This window comes from Scylla paramamosain, chromosome 18, assembly GCF_035594125.1.
Source record: "Scylla paramamosain isolate STU-SP2022 chromosome 18, ASM3559412v1, whole genome shotgun sequence".
In the NCBI taxonomy this organism is placed as follows: Eukaryota; Metazoa; Arthropoda; class Malacostraca; order Decapoda; family Portunidae; genus Scylla; species Scylla paramamosain.
This window is the reverse complement of record NC_087168.1, coordinates 23,494,144-23,512,149: the sequence shown is the minus strand read 5'-3', so window position 1 is coordinate 23,512,149 and position 18,006 is coordinate 23,494,144. Positions and strand designations below refer to the sequence as shown.

General features: G+C 39.2%; 2 protein-coding genes across 4 annotated transcripts; both read left to right on the top strand.

Annotated features, from left to right (window-relative positions):
- Window positions 1-757: 757 nt before the first annotated feature.
- Window positions 758-8,814, top strand: LOC135109318 (protein brambleberry-like). Its single transcript, XM_064020654.1, has 13 exons — window positions 758-1,001; window positions 1,816-1,964; window positions 2,678-2,806; window positions 3,249-3,434; window positions 3,783-4,005; window positions 4,356-4,472; window positions 5,047-5,309; window positions 5,869-5,992; window positions 6,280-6,415; window positions 6,683-6,805; window positions 6,936-7,077; window positions 7,426-7,562; window positions 7,873-8,814. The coding sequence occupies exons 1-13, from the start codon at window positions 875-877 to the stop codon at window positions 8,054-8,056; spliced, it is 2,040 nt and encodes a 679-aa protein (XP_063876724.1). The 5' UTR covers window positions 758-874; the 3' UTR covers window positions 8,057-8,814.
- Window positions 8,815-9,643: 829 nt separating this feature from the next.
- On the top strand, window positions 9,644-17,334 carry LOC135109315 (ethanolamine kinase 1-like). Of its 3 annotated transcripts, none has more exons than XM_064020652.1 (8): window positions 9,644-9,766; window positions 10,454-10,594; window positions 10,828-10,962; window positions 11,336-11,497; window positions 12,250-12,341; window positions 12,682-12,908; window positions 13,836-14,064; window positions 14,874-17,334. In XM_064020652.1, the coding sequence occupies exons 2-8, from the start codon at window positions 10,466-10,468 to the stop codon at window positions 14,947-14,949; spliced, it is 1,050 nt and encodes a 349-aa protein (XP_063876722.1). In that variant the 5' UTR covers window positions 9,644-9,766; window positions 10,454-10,465; the 3' UTR covers window positions 14,950-17,334. The 3 variants fall into 3 exon arrangements, with proteins under 3 accessions (XP_063876722.1, XP_063876723.1, XP_063876721.1); XM_064020653.1 differs by having other exon boundaries at window positions 9,752-9,815; XM_064020651.1 differs by lacking the exon at window positions 9,644-9,766 and adding an exon at window positions 9,849-9,901.
- Window positions 17,335-18,006: the final 672 nt, after the last annotated feature.

Sequence of the window (18,006 nt, the reverse complement as noted above, 5' to 3'; positions counted from 1 at the left end):
AAAAAGTTACGTTAAGTTACCTAAATTTATTCTAACACTTCCTGACCTTACCTTCCCTGTGGTGGTGATCTTCCTTCCTGCCTTCTCATCACTATGGCTGACTGTCTAGCATCTTCTCACAGCCAAACTTTTCTTTATTTTGCTTGTTTTCACCCACTACTGCCTTCGGGTGTCCACTGCTAGAGCCCACGCCTTCCTCATTACCAACTAAAGAAGGTTTAACTCATGGGTAAGCCTTGGCAGCCACTGTGTAGGCGTGGTTACACACACACAAAAAAAAAAAAAAAAAAAACACACAAAGTCTGTCAGAGTGGGAGTTGAAACAGACGCGTACTAACACCACCCGTAGACGGACGCGACACACTGACGTTAATTTGTCAGGCAGCAGTCAGAGTTGCCAGATTGTTTTGGCCATATTATTTTACTACACAGGTTGAAATTATTGTACTTCTGGTAAAATTGTCGTACATATGTAATTATTCCAAATATTATGCAAAACTGCCACTTTCCAAATACAGCAGAATTTAGGTTTTATACACACACACACACACACACACACACACACAGAGAGAGAGAGAGAGAGAGAGAGAGAGAGAGAGAGAGAGAGAGAGAGAGAGAGAGAGAGAGAGAGAGAGAGAGAGAGAGTTGGGGTAGGATATACAAACAGAAGATAAAATTATGGATAATAATGTAAAACAAAAAGGAAAGAGAATAGAAGACCTAGAGTGAGAAGGAGCGCGTCAATGAGTGCCGTTCCAAAGGCAACACTCCCGACCAAATCAGCCGATTCAAAGGCCTGGCTCAGCTGTACGTCAAGACTAAACACCCAGCTTCTACCTTTCAATTTAATGTCCTGTAGCTTTATTACTCCGCCATGAGATTGTTGATGGTAATAACCGTGATGTTCCTTGTGAGTCAGTGCCAAGGGGGACTATTTTCATGGCTGTTCAAGAAGAAGAAAGACGAGGAGAAGCAGAGCAAGACAGCGCACAGTTCAAATGGTAAGCCAGCCAGTGTTATGCTTGGGTTGGCTTGTTAAGATCTATAGTTGCCCTTGGATTAGTGGTTTGCTTGTCCTACTGTCTTTCCAGGTCAGTTCCTCATAAAACAAGGTTTGTGTTATGTGGCGAGATGGAGGGTGGGAAGGAAGGAGGGAGGCTGGCCTGCCGGTGACATGTTCGAACTTGAAAAATCTCCCGTGTTTTCGTTCAATATAATTCTTGTTGACACTGGCACTTATTACACTTTATTTAGTGAACGCGCGTTCTCACTTAGGGATTATGGAAATAGCAGTGACTTTATTTCTCGGCAAAATATGATGCTTTATTATTATTATTATTATTATTATTATTATTATTATTATTATTATCATCATTATTATTATTATTATTATAAACCAAACACAAGTGGTACAGAAGATGTGTGTGTGTGTGTGTGTTTGTGAAGACAAAGATTTCACAACTTAATCATATTAATGAACAAGAAAGGAGCAGGTCTCTCTCTCTCTCTCTCTCTCTCTCTCTCTCTCTCTCTCTCTCTCTCTCTCTCTCTCTCTCTCTCTCTCAGTTCATATTCCTATAAAATGTGGTGATTTGATACTATAACTTGTCATTCCATTATTAGCACAGCACTCTAAGGTTAACAGATTTTTTTTTGCTAGGTAGCTATTAGAGGTTGCTGGCCTTCATATAGATGGTGAGCCCATATACAAGGTATTCTATAAATTACTAATATCCTGGCCAGAAATCAGGGCTTGATCTATACTTGAGATTGACCTTTACTCAAGGAAATATGGTATATCTGATAAATTTTCAGGACATGTGGAAGACCCTGCAGAAGCAAAGGAAATTGCTACAACTGCTAAAATTCCATTTGAGATCAAGTCTTCAGATGAGAAGTTTTTGAAGGAGGCCACAGAACTTGGCACCATCAAACTGTCAGAGTTGGATGTGTGTCACCATAAGGTAAGTTTGTGTTTAAACTATTTCTAATGCTGATAAGCTGTTATTCATTATCCTCTGCAATCATGAAAATTTGTCAGGTTTTTCTTTTCCTGATGTTCTGTCATGAACCCCTGTCCTTATTGTCTCTGCAGCCCTAAGATGCAGGAGACAGCTCATTCTCCTTGTGACTGGGCTTGGTATTGGTGCTGGTAGACACAAAGCTACTTTTCTCCAGACTCAGGCAGACCAGTACACTAGATGGTAGTGACATGCTTGGGTACATGTGACACATGTTTATTCACTAAGCACAGGGCACAATACTGGGCACAGTACAGGACACAGTAACATGACACATGTAACACTCAGACCAACTCTCTCACTGGCTGTTAAGCACATGGCACCTATGTGTTCCTTCAATCATGTCCAACTGCTGGCTTCAGCCCGCACCACTGCAGGCCTCAAGGCAGGATGCCTAGCTTCCCGCGCACGCCAACAAAAGTCCAGGACGACTGATACATGCACCCACACACACACACAAACCCACACAGACATAATTACACTACATTACTTATCCTAGTACATTTTATTTCCCCTTGTAACAGTTCCTTATGGTGCAGCGTGAGATGAGTCAATGGAAATAGGATAGGAATTGACATGCACACTCATCCATGAAGTGCAGCAACAGTAATTATTTGTAACTTGATGGTTTAGTCATATGTTTCTATGGCTTTCAGGTCATCCTTGCTCTTGAGAAGTCTTGTGGAGAGCTGAATGAAGAGGACCTGTCCAAAGTTGCTGTGAATCTTCTGAACTGTCAGTCTGCAGTTGAAAATCGAGCAGTGTTCCACTGCACAAGTGATATGGTAAGAAGTTGCTGATTCTCACTAAAATTGTGGCTTCTGAAGTGTGCTATGAAATGCTACTATTGTTGTACATTCATCTCTTAAGCAGGATTCTGTTTAATTAAACTTGAGAACTCCCTGCCTGCTTCTGTATTTCCTCCTGCCTGTGACTTGAATTCTTTCAACAGGGAGATTTCAGGACACTTATCCTCCATTTCTGGATTGTTCTTTATGGGCTCTCTTTGGGGACTGGCACCTCAGTAGGTTTATCTTTTTCCCCTTCTTTTTGTTCCCCATGGCCAGTACCTCTTACAAAAAAAAAAGTTGTTGGTTCCCACATTTGTTGTTTTGTAAAGCTGGCTTCGAGATCTTACTTTTTGTTTTTACATAGATCTTTTGTGCGGAAATCTGGTCAATCAATCCAGGTCTGGCTAATATAGACTGATGTGAAGTTTTCTTGCAGTCCCTTTCTGATTGCACTAGGGACATGGACTCCAACACCTGGAACGCCTACCACATCGTGTCTAACCGTGCCCGAGCTGTGTGTTATGCATCCCGGCAGGAACAGTTCGGAGCCAAGACTCAGATGGCTGTGAATGTTTTGATGCAGTCTGCTGAGGAACAGATAAAGTCCATGAGTGATTTGCAGGTGAGTGAAAAGGCTGGAAATTGGTTCATACAAGGACATGATGTTTCAGAGATAGCTATCTTTGACCTTTTAACTACTAATGACATTATCACTTATTTGAGTAACCATAAACAATAATAATACACAGAAATGTAACTACAGGCACTTAAAAGTTCTAATTACCCTTTCTTCATTTGCTGGAAGTGGCATCTACCAAAATTATTACCTTATACTTGCATCAGACCATTTTGTTAAGTTTATGGAGAACCCAGAACAATCAAAGGGTTAATTATGATCACATGTAAGCAATGCAGTCTTGTATTTCATCACTTTTTATGAAACATGCATGATTTTTCACTGTTATTTCAGGAGGGTCAGATGGCACTGGGGAAAGCTACATCTGAAACTCTTGACACCCTCAGCCAGGGTCATGAGCATCTAAAGCAGCAGCAGCAGCAGCTCTCCACAGCCCATCAGCATGTCCACAGCTACATTTCACTTAATCTGAGGGAGCTTTCAAGAGAGAAGAAGCTGATTGCATCCGGACAGAGGGAACTTGCTCTTATAACAGAATCAATCAAACGGAAAATTGGTGTGTTTCAACTTGAAGCTGCTCTGTCTTGTGGTGGAGAGGTTAGAGAGGAAAGTGAATTGTAATTGTGTGTGTGTATGAGTGTATATATCATTTATAGGTATGGGAAGGTACATTTACTAATATTTTTTAGTTTTTTCATCATAATAACTTCCAAAAATCTGGATAAGAACATAAGAAAATAAGAGAAGCTGTAAGAAGATGTCAGGCTTACATGTGTCAGTTCCTGTATGAAACATACCTACCTATTTCCATGTATCATCCAAAATTTTCTTCTGTTCAGTACTGTTATTATATTGAACAGAACATTCCTACATCATCTACTTGTCTGATGAGAATGTTGTTGACAGAGGAAGCAAAGGAGCAGCTGATGAGCCAAGAAGACAAGCAGAGAGCTGGCCATGAGATGATTCTCCAGGATCTCTCCAGGATACAGGACAATGCACTCAAGATCTGGCAAAAGCTTAGTAAGTATGCTGGCCAGATCATCAGCAGTGTCATTCGGACTTGATCCCACGTCAGGAGCTTAATTCATGAAAGGTTTCTGCCCTGGATGGTTAGGTTTTAGGCAGCAGCAACACATGGATCACATAAAGCAGGGGGCATTATAACTGTACTCTAATTACCTTATTACAGATATTTTGTTTAAATTTCTTGAGTGATTCTACCAAGATACTCAAGAAATAAAAGTCTCTAATAAGCTTAGTACCTTTTTTTTTTGAAACCTCAGGTAGAACTCCAGTTTAAATTTTAATGTTTTAATCAGATGTTTCAGACACCAGCATACAAAATTTATTGCACTCAACCCTCAAGAAATAAAATAAAATAAATAAATAAATAAATAAGCCAAGTACCTTTTCCCCTCAGGTAGGATTACAGTTTATGTTGTAATGTATTCACATGTTACAGATACCACCACACAAAATATATTGCACTCAATACTCAAGAAATCTAAAAAAAAATGATTGTCCTGAGCCAAGTACCTTTTTCCCTCAGGTAGAATTCCAGTTTATATTAAAACATTTTAATCTCACATTTCAGATGCCAGCACACAAAACATACTGCATGCCCATGAAGAAACAGTGCGGCAATACAGCCGCCTGACTGACGACATGCAGCGGATGAACGCCACAGTGTACCACCTGATGGATATGCTGCAGTCCACCAGGCAGGGGGTGGAGGACCAGCTGTCGTGGATCACCTCCCTGGTTGGCGGCACAGACAACACTGTGCAGAAGGTGTACACTTGTGTCCTCCACGCTGGCTATTTCTTGGTGGGAATGATCTCGGCTACTTTCCTGCAGGTGTGTTTTTGTGGAATTTCATATTTGTAGGAACATAAGAATATAAGAAAATAAAGGAAGCTGTAAGAAACTGTCAGGCCTGCATGTGGTATTTCATATGTGAAACATGACTCCTATTTCCACCTATCATCCTTATCCATGAATTTGTCTAATCTTCTTTTAAAATTTACTAATGACTCGGCACTAAGAACCAGATTACTGATCCCCACTAACTTGGCTGTCACAACCTGATTACTGAGTCTGTTCCATTCACTTACCACTTTTTGAGAACCAGTTCCTTCCTGTCTTTTATAAATCTAGCTTTCTTCTTGTATGCTGCAAGTAAGAGTTGTTGGTAAGTAATCAGTTTCAGAATTTGAATGATAATTTACTATATATAGAATATCACTCAAAGACTTCTCTCTTTCTTTGGGGAAGGGAAGTGTGTGGAATATTGTCCTATTAATTTTTCTTGTGGTGTTGTTTCTGTTGTATTAGAATCAGTATTTATTGAACTCCACTGTGCATATACAGGAAGGAATATTACAAGTGGCCAGCACTAACATGGCCTCTGCCTCAGGTGCCGTACTTGACCCGCGTGGCCCTGGTGGTTCTGGTGCCACTCAATGCTTTCTCGGAGATCAAACATGAAACAAGTCTGCAGTTCTCCACACTCACCACCGTCTTAGCTCTCTGTATCATTGGTTAGTATTCTCCTTTTTGAAAAGTTGTAATAAATTATGTATGTGCTGTTCACATCTTTGTTTTTACTCTTCAGCAATGCAAGAGTCTGTTTATTGTGTTCAGTTAGCTGTGCCTGGGCTCCTGGGCTTTGGTACTGTTAGCCACAAGACTATCCCCTTCCCCTGGTGGCCAACAGGAATAAGAGTGTGAATGATGTGTGTGTGAGGGTGTGGTGACTTGTCTGGGCCATCCCATGAGGGATTGCCAGCCTAGGATGTAGAATAGATAATTAGATATCTTGTTTCAGTGAACCTGGTATTCTCCTGCTTGTGGAGTTTGTATAGACATCATAAGAAGTCCAAGTGTGAGCAGAACTCCTTCCTTCACCTTACTGGAAGTGTTGTGGAGAGGACACAGGAACTGGATCAGCACTCATCACTAGGGTATGGCAATAGTAGGTCACTGTAAACTCCTATATAATATATGTGAAGCAGATGGTTGTGAGTGGGATATGAGCCTGGGGTCTTGTGGGTATCATGACTCATTGATTAGATATGCATATTGTTTTGTTTTTTGTTTCTTGCTGAAGGAGGAAATGTATCTGAAATCCTTCTTACTATACAGTTAGTCTGATGGGAGTGAGGAACTGAAAATGTGATAGGTGGTAAATCTATTGAAGATATGTAATTTTTTTTTTCTTTTTTTTTCAGATCTGCCAACACCTCCTCCTCATCCCAGTCCTCATCATCATTACTAAAGGAGTGTGATTTCTCCAGTGACGAAGAGGAACCTTCACCTGTTGCACCATCTAGCATCTCCTTTCTGAGAAGAAGGTTGTTAGAGAATCAGGAGCTGTAGTGTGATGTCATGCCTGCTTCTAAATAAACATTGTCTTTGCTGATACTTTCATAGGGTGGGAGAGATGGTGCAAGTTGTTATTTCTTATGATCCTGTTTATTTCAGGGTGTTTGGCAGCACATTTAGTGGAGGTAAAGCAGGCACACTTGAAGCACATAAGGAAGTTGACAACATAGTACAAGACTCAGACCCAGAATCAGAAAATATCACACCAGAGAAGAATGGAGAGCCAGACATAACTGCAAAGGTGGTAAAGCTTTTAAAAGAAGATGAGCTTAAATGTAAAATGTCCACTTGAATTTACCAAAGTACAATGACTAGTAAAATTTCACACTTTTTACTGTTGTTGAAAAATTTATGTTAGGCTTATTTAAGTGAATGAGGTATGTTGGTTGGTCTATGATTAGCAAAGACTGGAAGTATATATGGTTTTATTTCATTCTGCCTTATAAATTTAAAGAAGATTGCAATCTTTTATGGAGATGGATTTCCTGATAACACACACTTGTATAGATCAGGTAGTCTTAGATATAATTTGCCTTTCCTGAAACTTCCTTGGGCAGTCATTGTATTGTAATGTTGTGCATCATTTCAGGCCTTGTCCAATGTTCGCTATCGTCTTCTTGACCACCTCAACACTAGCCAGCCCAAGACATTTCACCACAATGTATCGGTCAACAGTGGAAACATAACCTCAAGTAGTCCCTTGAAAGAAGCTGTATTGAATAGAAGGTAAGTCCAGTTTTAATGTTTGAAGCAAACTTATGTATAGATTGTCATACTTCATTCACTGCAAAGTATTGGATGAGAGGAATTATGTAATACCTGAAACATTACACTGTATTCTTTAGTTACAATGGATAAGTCAAATGGGCATAAATAGGTTCATTTGGATGTGGCTGTGTGGATATGTTGCCTTGAATGTAGGCTGAGTCATGATGTGGATTTGCTCTGACTGTGCTGTTGGGAAAGGTTGTACATAAATGATGTCTTTAGAAAGCAGACTTTGGATGTTTGAAGCTGTGCCTTTGTTGCTTTCCAGCACTGTGTCATCAAAAAGCCTCACGCCACGGAAACTCTGCGCTTCTGTTTGTAAAAATGGACAGTTGTGTCGCAACACAGTCTCAGGAGAAGGTGTGTTTTGCCACAAACACGGTGGAAGCTCCCGGGAGAGCACCCCTATATCCAGGAGGACCTCGCGGAAAAACACTCCTCTCCGTAGTTGATGGCAGTCATGAAGTCAGAAGCTGGTGCTATTAGTGAAGCAACTTGTGTATTTTAAGGATTTTTAAATGTAAGTTGAACTGGGATAAAGAAATGTTGAATAAGTACCCTTTTTAAACTGACTTTATAGGCTTCTTTTTTTTTTTTCTTTTTTCCAATGTCTTGTGTATTTATGTTTTCTGGAAAGGAAAAGTGGCTGCATTTGCTTTCCAACATTTTGTTAGATAAGAAATTGACAAGAAGAATTATATATGTACACACCATGATGTGAAATACTGTATTTTTTTGTATGTGAAACCTTGATGTGATTTGAGTTCTTTTCCTTTATTGCCCCTCAATGGTCTCAGATTGAGGGGTTGACTTGACACTGCAAGGTGTGATTTCCTGTCCTGGCTCCCTCTGTCCAGAGAAAGTGTCATACTGTCTTGCTTCTGCCTTGTTGGGTGCCTTTTAATGTAATCCCTAATTGTCAAAAAGTTCCTTTTGATAGTTAGATTTACAAAGCTCTTGAGATAGTGAATTATACATTCCAGGTGATTGATATATACATATATATATATATATATATATATATATATATATATATATATATATATATATATATATATATATATATATATATATATATATATATATATATATATATATATATATATATATAATATATATAAAGAATATGCACTGTGAAGTCATGTCCTTTTGAGATGTGTCATCCAAGTTTTATATGCAGTAAAAGATCAATAAAGATGATTGCCTTTGTGACTTTGGTCTTTGTTGCTGCCTGTTAAGTAGGAAATGTTGACAGCAGAAAGAAACATCTCGTGTCATCTCAGAGCAATGTAGATTTATGGACGAGGATAAGTGGAAATAGGCAGGCATGTTTTAAGTAGAGGCTGTCATGTGTAGGCCTGATGACTTTTTGCAGCTTCCCTTATTTTCATATGTTCATTATGATTGTCAGCTCATTGATATAACAGATGCACCAGACTCTGATGAAGAGTGAAGGGTTTATAAAGAATGTGTGTATATATATGAGTGACACTGAAGTTCTCTAACAAAAAAGAAAGGGTGCTTAGAAAGTGGAAGGATAGAGTAAAGGAATAGATGTGTGAAAGATGGAGAAATAGTAAAGGTAGAACAGTTGAGTATGCGAAGAAAAGATGTTTAGATAAGCAGAGGTGCTCTGGAAGTTTTTCTGCCATGACCACTACATGAAGGAAAAGTCAGATACAGACAGATAAGAGATAATGATGTAGATAGACACTAGACAGATACTGAGAGCAAAAACACACACACACACACACACACAAAAACAAAAAAAAACAGAACATAGAAAAGTTTTTATTCAGAATATATGTTACTGAGAGCAAGAAAAAGAGGAGGAGGAGAAAAAGAACAGTAATAATAAGAAATAGAGACAAAGAAGAAATAACTAAATGAGATAATGTAAGAAAAAATAAATAAATAGCACAAGAACAGATAAACTAAGCAATAACCACAGGAAAATATAACCCCCCAAAAAAAGACAATAAAAAACACAAATCTAAGAAAATCATCAGTAAAATAAGACAAAACTGAAAGAAAAGGTATTGTTGGAAAGACAGAAAGTTGCTGCCATAGAGACCACAATAAACTGACGACACATGGCAGCTTACCACAGCTGACGGGGGAGTGGCGGCCGGGAGTGGCGTGAGTGGCATTAATAACATCATGTAAGTATGTGAGAGTCTTAGGTGATGCGTGTGGACTAGATTCTGTTGGGTGAGTGTGATCTGTGAAGTCTGTGTAGTGTGTGTGTAGTGTTGCTGAGGTGGTGGTGGTGGTGGTGAAATGATGTATGACAGATGGTAATGGTGATGATAGTGGTGCTGGTAGTCATAGTATTTGTAGTAGTTAATGCGTAGTTGTAAGTAGTAGTTGCGAGACACTTCTATAATTTTGGTTAATCCTTGTGACTATTCTTTAGGGACTGCCATCCTCATGGCTGGCTTTTTGTTGTTAGACCTTATCTGTAGCGTTTTCTTATATTTGTCTCTTGTCCCTACCCAGCAGATTTTCGGTTTGGTGATGCATAAGTGAGTGAAATTTGGCCTTGGACAAAAGTCTATGGGAAAAGTCATTAATTTCAGAAATTTTTGTGCTGGGGGAGCAAATATGACTAAAATGTGGGCTCCCAAACCTAACCTATTGGAGGGGCTATGCCCCCCTCATATCCTCCTAACCTAATTTAATGGGGGGATGCTCCCACAAAACCCCCAAACCTAACCTAATGTGGGGGCTGCACCCCCTTTGACCCCCAAACCTTATCAAACCTAAAGGGGGGCTATGCCTTCCTTGACCCCCCCACAACCTAAGTTTGTTATAATAATCCTTGAATCTGCCATGTGTGCTGCCTTCAGATAGGTGACGGGATGTGCAACATGCCACTGCAAGTTGATCTGGAGATAAATGGCACAGACAAGACTGAGCTACAGGAGGGTGCCAGGTCCATCGCCCTCAAAGTGCATCCTGAGTGGAGTAAAGACACGCTACAGTTCCAGGTATGAATTCAGGTAGAAAATATGAAGGTATTTTTTATCATAAAGAAAGTGACAATCACTTGTAGGATGAGAAGATTGTTTTCTAGTTTGGTAATTAAATATTTTATTGCCCATGTAGACAGCATTGTTCCAGGCATTGCAGTGTGTCACAAGAGTGAGAATTGGTAGAAATTTAGATGTAATACAAGGGAAATGTTATCCATTATTCACTTTGCAAGTGTGTTGTCCCTCAGGTGTACACGAGTGGTATCACCAACCAGCTGATTGGTGTGTGGCAGGATGAGAAGAACAGCCAGCTGCTGGTGAGGGTGTATGGCCAAGGGACGGACTTGTTCATTGACAGAGAGGCAGAGAGGAAAAACATTGAAGTGAGCATCAGCTGCACGTCAAGTTATTGCTTACAGCTTGTGCTTGTGTAGCTGCTGTGATGAAGCCTCAAATTGTTCTGTTTGATGTGATGTCACTCAGCACTGACCACATCTTCATTAATCCCTTACCATGTTCGTAATTCTTTTTAAACTAATTACTGTATGTTACATGTCCACATTGATTGTGTTGTTTTGATTTTATAAAAATGTACTTGAAATGAAACCTTAGATCTTAAAGTATGTTCAGTCCAAGTTAAAGTGGTGAGCTAATTTTCATTGAAGTCCATACACTAAATAGTGCTCTTGGCTCATGATTTACTAGATGGTTCAGTAGGTAACTTGAATAATTATTCACAATATAATATATTTTCAGGTTTTACACAAGGTTGGCTGTGCACCAGAATTGCTTGCTGTTTTCAAGAATGGAATCTGTTATGCATTCACCATTGGAATCCCCACAACCACTACATCAATAGTCCAAGAGCCAGTCTGGAAGGGTGTCACTCAGGAGATGGCAAAGTTTCATAAGACTGAGGTAATGCTGTAATGCTGTTCATTGCTTGTAAACTCTGAGTGAATAGGACTCTTTCTTCTTGTGTCCAGCTCTTTTCATGTGTGCTGGAAATGGATGTGAGGCAGCAATGAGTAGCTTTTGCTCTTTTTAGAAAGTATTAGGAAACCTACATTTACATACCAAAGCTGTCTCTTCCAAAAGGGGATAGCGAAGATGAGGCACACAGTTTTCACATTCACACTCATTCACATCACTCTTGCAGTCCCTCTCCCCCAGCAGAGAAGAGAAAGTACTCCTACCCTCACTTTACAAAGATCAGTTGCATAGCTTGGACAGGAAAATATCAAATAAATAATCTTAAGCAGTCATTTGTTTAAACTTGTACTAGTTATTATATTATGTTCAGGAGCATTATGTGAGCTGTGGGGAGCATGGTTGTTCAGAGTAGTATGTCTGACTTCAGTGCAGGAAGTCTTGTGTTTGAATCTTGGCTGGCAGTCAGGATTTTGCTCAGGTGACTGCCTCCTCTTAGGTTCATACAGAAAGAACCTGGTCATTCAGCCATTAACCAAACCTTAATTGATGTAACCTAATATATTCCAACCTAACTGACATAACTTTATAAACCCCAGCCTAACATAACATAATATGAACCAGAAAATGCTTGCTCTCCTCAGTTATGGCATATTTTAACTTTTACCTTGTATGATCTATGATAATCTTTCCTGCACATATAGTGGGAAGTTCCTATACTTCTCCTGTTTCACTCACAGGGAGGAGATGTCACAAAGGCTTCACTATTCCCCAAGATTCAGCATTTTCTGAACCTCATACCCGAAAAATTTGATGAAGCAAGGCAAAAAAGGTTTGTAAAATTCTGTTGACTGGAATAACAGCATAATCCTTCACCTTAGTAAAAATTATAAAATATTCCATTTTACTCTAATTATTTTCTTCTTTTATTTCTTGGCCTTCTTACTGCTTTCATATGAGACTTCTGTACTTATTAGGTTATAATGAGAATTTTACTTAAGATGGGAGGAAAACTAAGTATGAAATAAAAGCATAATTATCAACCTTAACACAATTACAAGATGCTCCCTTTCATTTTATAATTAATTATTATTACTTTTTTAATTCCCTGCTCTTCTGCATCTGTATGAGACATCTGTATGTATCAAATTATAATGATGGTTTTGCTTCAGACTGGAGGAACGCAAGTACACCAAAGTTCGACTGGGGAAGGAAATCAGTGACCTTGAGAAGTGCCTCACTACTTTAGGATGTCCAATTGTCTTCTCCCATAATGACATTCTTCTGGGAAATGTGATCTGGGATGAACTGACAAGAAAAGCCAGCTTCATAGATTTTGAGTATGGGGCAGCGAACTACCAGGCATATGACATTGCTAATCACTTCAATGAATTTGCAGGTAAGAAGACACAAACTAATGGAAGAAAATTTAAGGGCCAAGATGTACATTTTCCCTGCCTTCCTTTCTGTCTGTACGTCAATATTTAGCGAAACTTCCGACTATTTTCAAACTCAGACTTGAAAAAGAGTCAGAATTAACAACGAAAATAGATAAATAACCCACAAAATTCTTCAAATAAGGCTTAGTTTAATTGAAGGTTACAGATCCCGTTCAGAGCGTCCACCATGACGTCACCGGACCCAGACAGAGCCCGAGCCCTTCTCTCCTGCTTGGGAGCGTCTCTTCTTTAAGATTTCTTTCAATTTCCAGTGCATTTTCCAGACGTAGTTTGTAGATTATAGTAGTAGGAGAAGGGAGAAATGAGGAATGGAGGAGAAGGAGGAAGAGGGTGGGAGAGTGGTGATAGTAGGAAGGTAGTGCAGGTAATTAGGAAGCTGTATGAGGATAAAGAGGTGAAGTTCACGTTAAGAGACATTAGTACAGGTTGGATGAGAAATAGTATTGGAGTACAGCAGGGGTATGTGATGCCCCTAAACTTATTTAATATATACATAGAGTAGTTAATAACAAGGATCAGGGTGTTAGGGAAGGGTGTTATGTGAAGTTGAGGATAGGAGATTAGGATGTCTAGTCAATGCTGATGACATAGTGCTGATGACAGAGAGTAAGGACATGGAGTTGTTGTGGGTAGCCAGCGTATATGGTTGAGAGTGATGTGTTAAGTATAGCGACAGGAAATGTAAGGAGATAGAGTTTAACAGAGAGGTAGAGGGACAGTGGGTATTAGGGAACAGCATACTAGAGGTGGTGGAGAGGTACACTTTCTTGCAGAATTGTCATTTAACAGTCATTCCAGTGATAGTGTCTTGCTAGAGATAAAAGATTGACACCTTTACAGATATTTGATGACATGTTCTTTCACAGGAGTTGATGAGGTGGACTACAATCTGTATCCAAGTAAGGAGTTCCAGTGCCGATGGCTGTGCAGCTACTTGGCTCACTACTTTGGGAAGAGCGAGACAGAAATTGATGAAAAGGAAATAGAAAAGTGGTACATCTGGACCAATAAGTTTGCCTTGGCATCCCATCTCTTCTGGGGCACCTGGGCCTTCGTTCAAGCCCACTACTCCTACATAGACTTTGATTTTCTTGAGTAAGTTTGATGTGTGAGTGAATGTGTGGTGCTTTGTCTGGGCTGCCTCATGTGGGATTGCTGGCCTGGTATGTTGATAGAATAGAAGTTTTATTTTAAGTATTCAGAGAAGGGTCAGGCATCAGATAGGACATAATTATGTGATATCTGGGAATTAGATGATGTGGTGGAACATAACTTGACTAATGTAATATATATCAATGTAAGTCTATTGAGAAAATACTGATTTATGATTTTTAATGTATGGATGTCTTTCTATGAAGTCAAGTCTATGAAGTGCAAGTCAAGATATGCTTGCATGTGAGTGTATGTTGGAGGTGTGATAATAGGAGAAAAAGTGTTAGTACTTCAGACTGGTGGGAGGGTGGAGGAGTAGAGAGAGCTCTGAGGAATGGGTGTTACATTAGACTGATTCAGGACTTACCTGCTTATATTCTCAGTCGTCTTAACTTTCTACTAATATTAATAAAACTGCTTAGTGTGGGTACCTTGTCTTGATGGAGGAATGGATGTTAAATTGGATTGACTTACAACTTACTTTTATATTCTCAACAGCTCTTAACTCTAATAATTCTATACTCTGCTAACTGATTACTGTGGGCATGGGTGGGCATTTAATCTTGGCTGCATTTCTGGTGTTCTTCATTTTCTTTTTGTTAGATTAGACTGACTCAGGACTTACTGGCTTAAGTTTTCAGCCTTATCAAGTTTGTACTAATGGTAATGAAACCAGTGTGTGTATGTGTGGGCTCTTTGTCTTGGCTGCATATCTGGTTTTCTCCATTAACTTTGTTTTCTCTCCCCTACAGATATGGCATCATAAGGTTTGATGAATATTTTCGAAGGAAAGAGGAATTCTTGGGTCTCTCTCCAAAAGAGCAATAGAAAAAAGTTGTTATTGTTTTGTTGTTGTCATATGTTTTATTCGTGTTCATTAGTGGTTGTTATTGTTTTACTGTTATTTCAATTTCTCTTCATCAGTGGTTCCATATCAGTTTTGTTGGCTTATAAAATGAAAATTAATAAATGTGTCAGTTAATGATTATCTCATCTTGACAGTGCAATAAATCCTTGATATGATGAACAGTCTTGGAGAGATCAGTTCAGTGAGGTCTTTTAATGAACACAAGTTATTTTATAAGGGGAGCTACTTGATATTATGTGTTCAGTGTTCACTCAGGTCTTATTGACTCTGTGCTGCATTTACCCCAAAAATATATGCAATAGTTATATATGAATTAGCACTGTGTGTGATGAAACCATGGTACTGTACTTAAATGTGTAATTCTGTACTTGATATGTACCTGCTATGCAGTACTTTTAGTTATGTGCAATATGTGCAATTGGGTGCAATCTATAGTGCTTAACAGAGTGGTTTTTATATGTAATGTGTAACATTTGTGATTAAGAATACTAAAACTTACAGTTTATGCAGATCCAGTATGGCAGTAATTTAACATTCCAGCAAAGCAAGGCAGGAGGTCTGTTGGTGCATAGGCAGATCTTGCAGCCGGCAGTGTGATGGCCTGTGCTCGTGTTTGGTGTTGCCACAATATCCAGAGTGTGTTTCAACAGCTTCATCTCCACTTGTCTGTTTTGTATTAATCATTGTGCTTTACTTTGCTTGTTTTTTGCACGTATGTTTCTTAACATATTTTTTTTTATTGTACTGTAGAGACATTTCAGAGTATTTGTCAGTGTACGGTCATTAGTCAGGTAAATGCAAGTTCTGGATCTGGATAAACTTTAACTGGCCAGTTATGTTCCTTAAGTTACTGGGTTAAGCTTTGTTGTATGGAGAGGATTTTGTGTAAATCTCTGTCATTGTTACTAATATGAGTGTTTAGTTGTACATGTGTGGTGAAAAGACAGTCCAGGTCAAGCAAGAATCACTCATGCCTTGGTGATCATCCTGACGTGTCAGATTCACATTTGATGTGAGTGTCTCTTGTCAAGGGTTCACTCCCCAGCAGCTGCCTCTTGTGGCCCATTACTTGCTTCCATTCCTTCACACACCCGTGATGGGACACTGCTAAATGTGCGTCTGCCATGTTCCTGATTGACCCAAATATCACCAAGGCCTGAGTGATTCATGGTCAGCTCTGACTGTCCAATAGCTATACTTGGTTGATATTATTATTGTTTTAAGGGTTTTAAATACTTTATATTTTCCACATAAGTTTATTAATACAATACAGTATCAATTTACATTTTTCCACATATGTAAACATGTATGATGTACTGTGTTTAGCAAGGAATGGTAAACATACTGTGGGGGGACATAGTGTTGGTCTGTGGTCTGAGAGAGAGAGAGAGAGAGAGAGAGAGAGAGAGAGAGAGAGAGAGAGAGAGAGAGAGAGAGAGAGAGAGAGAGAGAGAGAGAGAGTGAGTGCATGAGTGAGTGTGTGTTCATATGGTGTGTAGATGGGCTTGATCAGGCTTGACTCTTGTAGGTGTTCCCAGGATGCTGGAGGAGAGATTCTTGTTTGCAGCTACCTCAGCTAAGAAACTGCCAAGTGTGAGACTCAAGACACCTGTGGGGATAGAGTACTTGGTGTCAGATAATCTTTTAATGAAGTGCTGTAGCAATTCTCAATCCCCGCCCCCCCACACACACACCTGCTCTAGAAATGAAGATTCATCTCTGCAAACACAATGCCTAACACTTTCACAGACAAATCTATGAACTACTACTACTACTACTACTACTACTACTACTACTACTACTACTACTACTACTACTACTACTACTACTACTACTACCACCACCACCACCACCACCACCACCACAAATGACGAAAATGCAACAAACCATCTTTCCAAGATGCTTGCTGGATAAACTATCTTTTGAGTGCAGATGCAGTTGCCTCACACAGCCATCTTGTTGGTGCAGTGCAGGGGAGTGTGTTCATCCATCATGTTGCCTTGTCTGTGCAGAGAGAGACTGGTTTAGACTATGCTGGATTTTCTTTGGTTTGACTTGAATATATGTTTGAGATCAAAATATTACATCCTTGTACTGTATGAAAAATGGAGTGAGAATGAATATATTGAGAGAGAGACCATTTGTACCTGGATTCTGAGCCTTGTGGATAAATTTATTTGGAGATGCATGTGGTCATCCCAGCTTCTGCTCCTCTAGTCCTGGCACTGCAGAGAAGTCTTCATTCATGGTGCCTCCTTTCAAGAGCTGCATGTCCACCACATCTCGACCTCTGTGGAGAGATGCCAGGTTAATACTGTGCAATTCTTAATAAATTTTTATAAATATTTCAGTCATTTTCCTTTGTAAATACATGAGATGGAGAATTAACGACACACACACACACACACACTGATTGGACCTAGACTGGAATATGCAGTGGTAGTGTGGTTGCCCTACAATAAAAAAAAAATAAATAAAAAAAGTTGGAGAGAGTTCAGAGAGCAGCAATGAAGATTGTATCAAATATCGGGCACTAGACATGAAGAGAGATTGGAAAGGTTACATCTACCAACGTTGGAAAAAGGGAAAGAATGGGGAGATCTGATGGCAATACATAATAAATAATAAACCTTACGAGGGAGTGGAGAAGATAGACCGGAATGACTTGATGGTTTGTGATACACGTGATATATAGAGGACATGGAAAGAGGCTGAAGAAGAGTGCTTATAGAATAGATGTAAAAAAAGTATAGTTTCCTGTATAGAAAGGAGTATTGATGATGTATGGAACTGTCTGGATGTGGAGATAATAAATGAAAAAAAAAAAGTATACATAGATTCAAGGCTAAGTTGGATATTAGAATACATGGAGATGTGACAGCACGAACATAGCATATTTCCCATAAAACTTTTTCGGACTCGCTCACTCATTTTACACTATAGTTTCAAATAGTTTATCAATTTATTTATTTATTTATTTTTTTTTTTTTTATCCATGCACACGTTTCAAAGTGCAC

Excerpts from the sequence above, each read along its gene's own strand:
- LOC135109318 (XM_064020654.1), top strand. The coding sequence starts at position 875 with ATGAGATTGTTGATGGTAATAACCGTGATGTTCCTTGTGAGTCAGTGC. Across the intron at positions 4,473-5,046 it reads CAAGATCTGGCAAAAGCTTA|ATGCCAGCACACAAAACATA; the intron begins GTAAGTATGCTG and ends CTCACATTTCAG. Across the intron at positions 7,563-7,872 it reads GAAGCTGTATTGAATAGAAG|CACTGTGTCATCAAAAAGCC; the intron begins GTAAGTCCAGTT and ends GTTGCTTTCCAG.
- LOC135109315 (XM_064020651.1), top strand. Across the intron at positions 10,963-11,335 it reads CAGAGAGGAAAAACATTGAA|GTTTTACACAAGGTTGGCTG; the intron begins GTGAGCATCAGC and ends ATATATTTTCAG. Across the intron at positions 14,065-14,873 it reads ATAGACTTTGATTTTCTTGA|ATATGGCATCATAAGGTTTG; the intron begins GTAAGTTTGATG and ends TCTCCCCTACAG.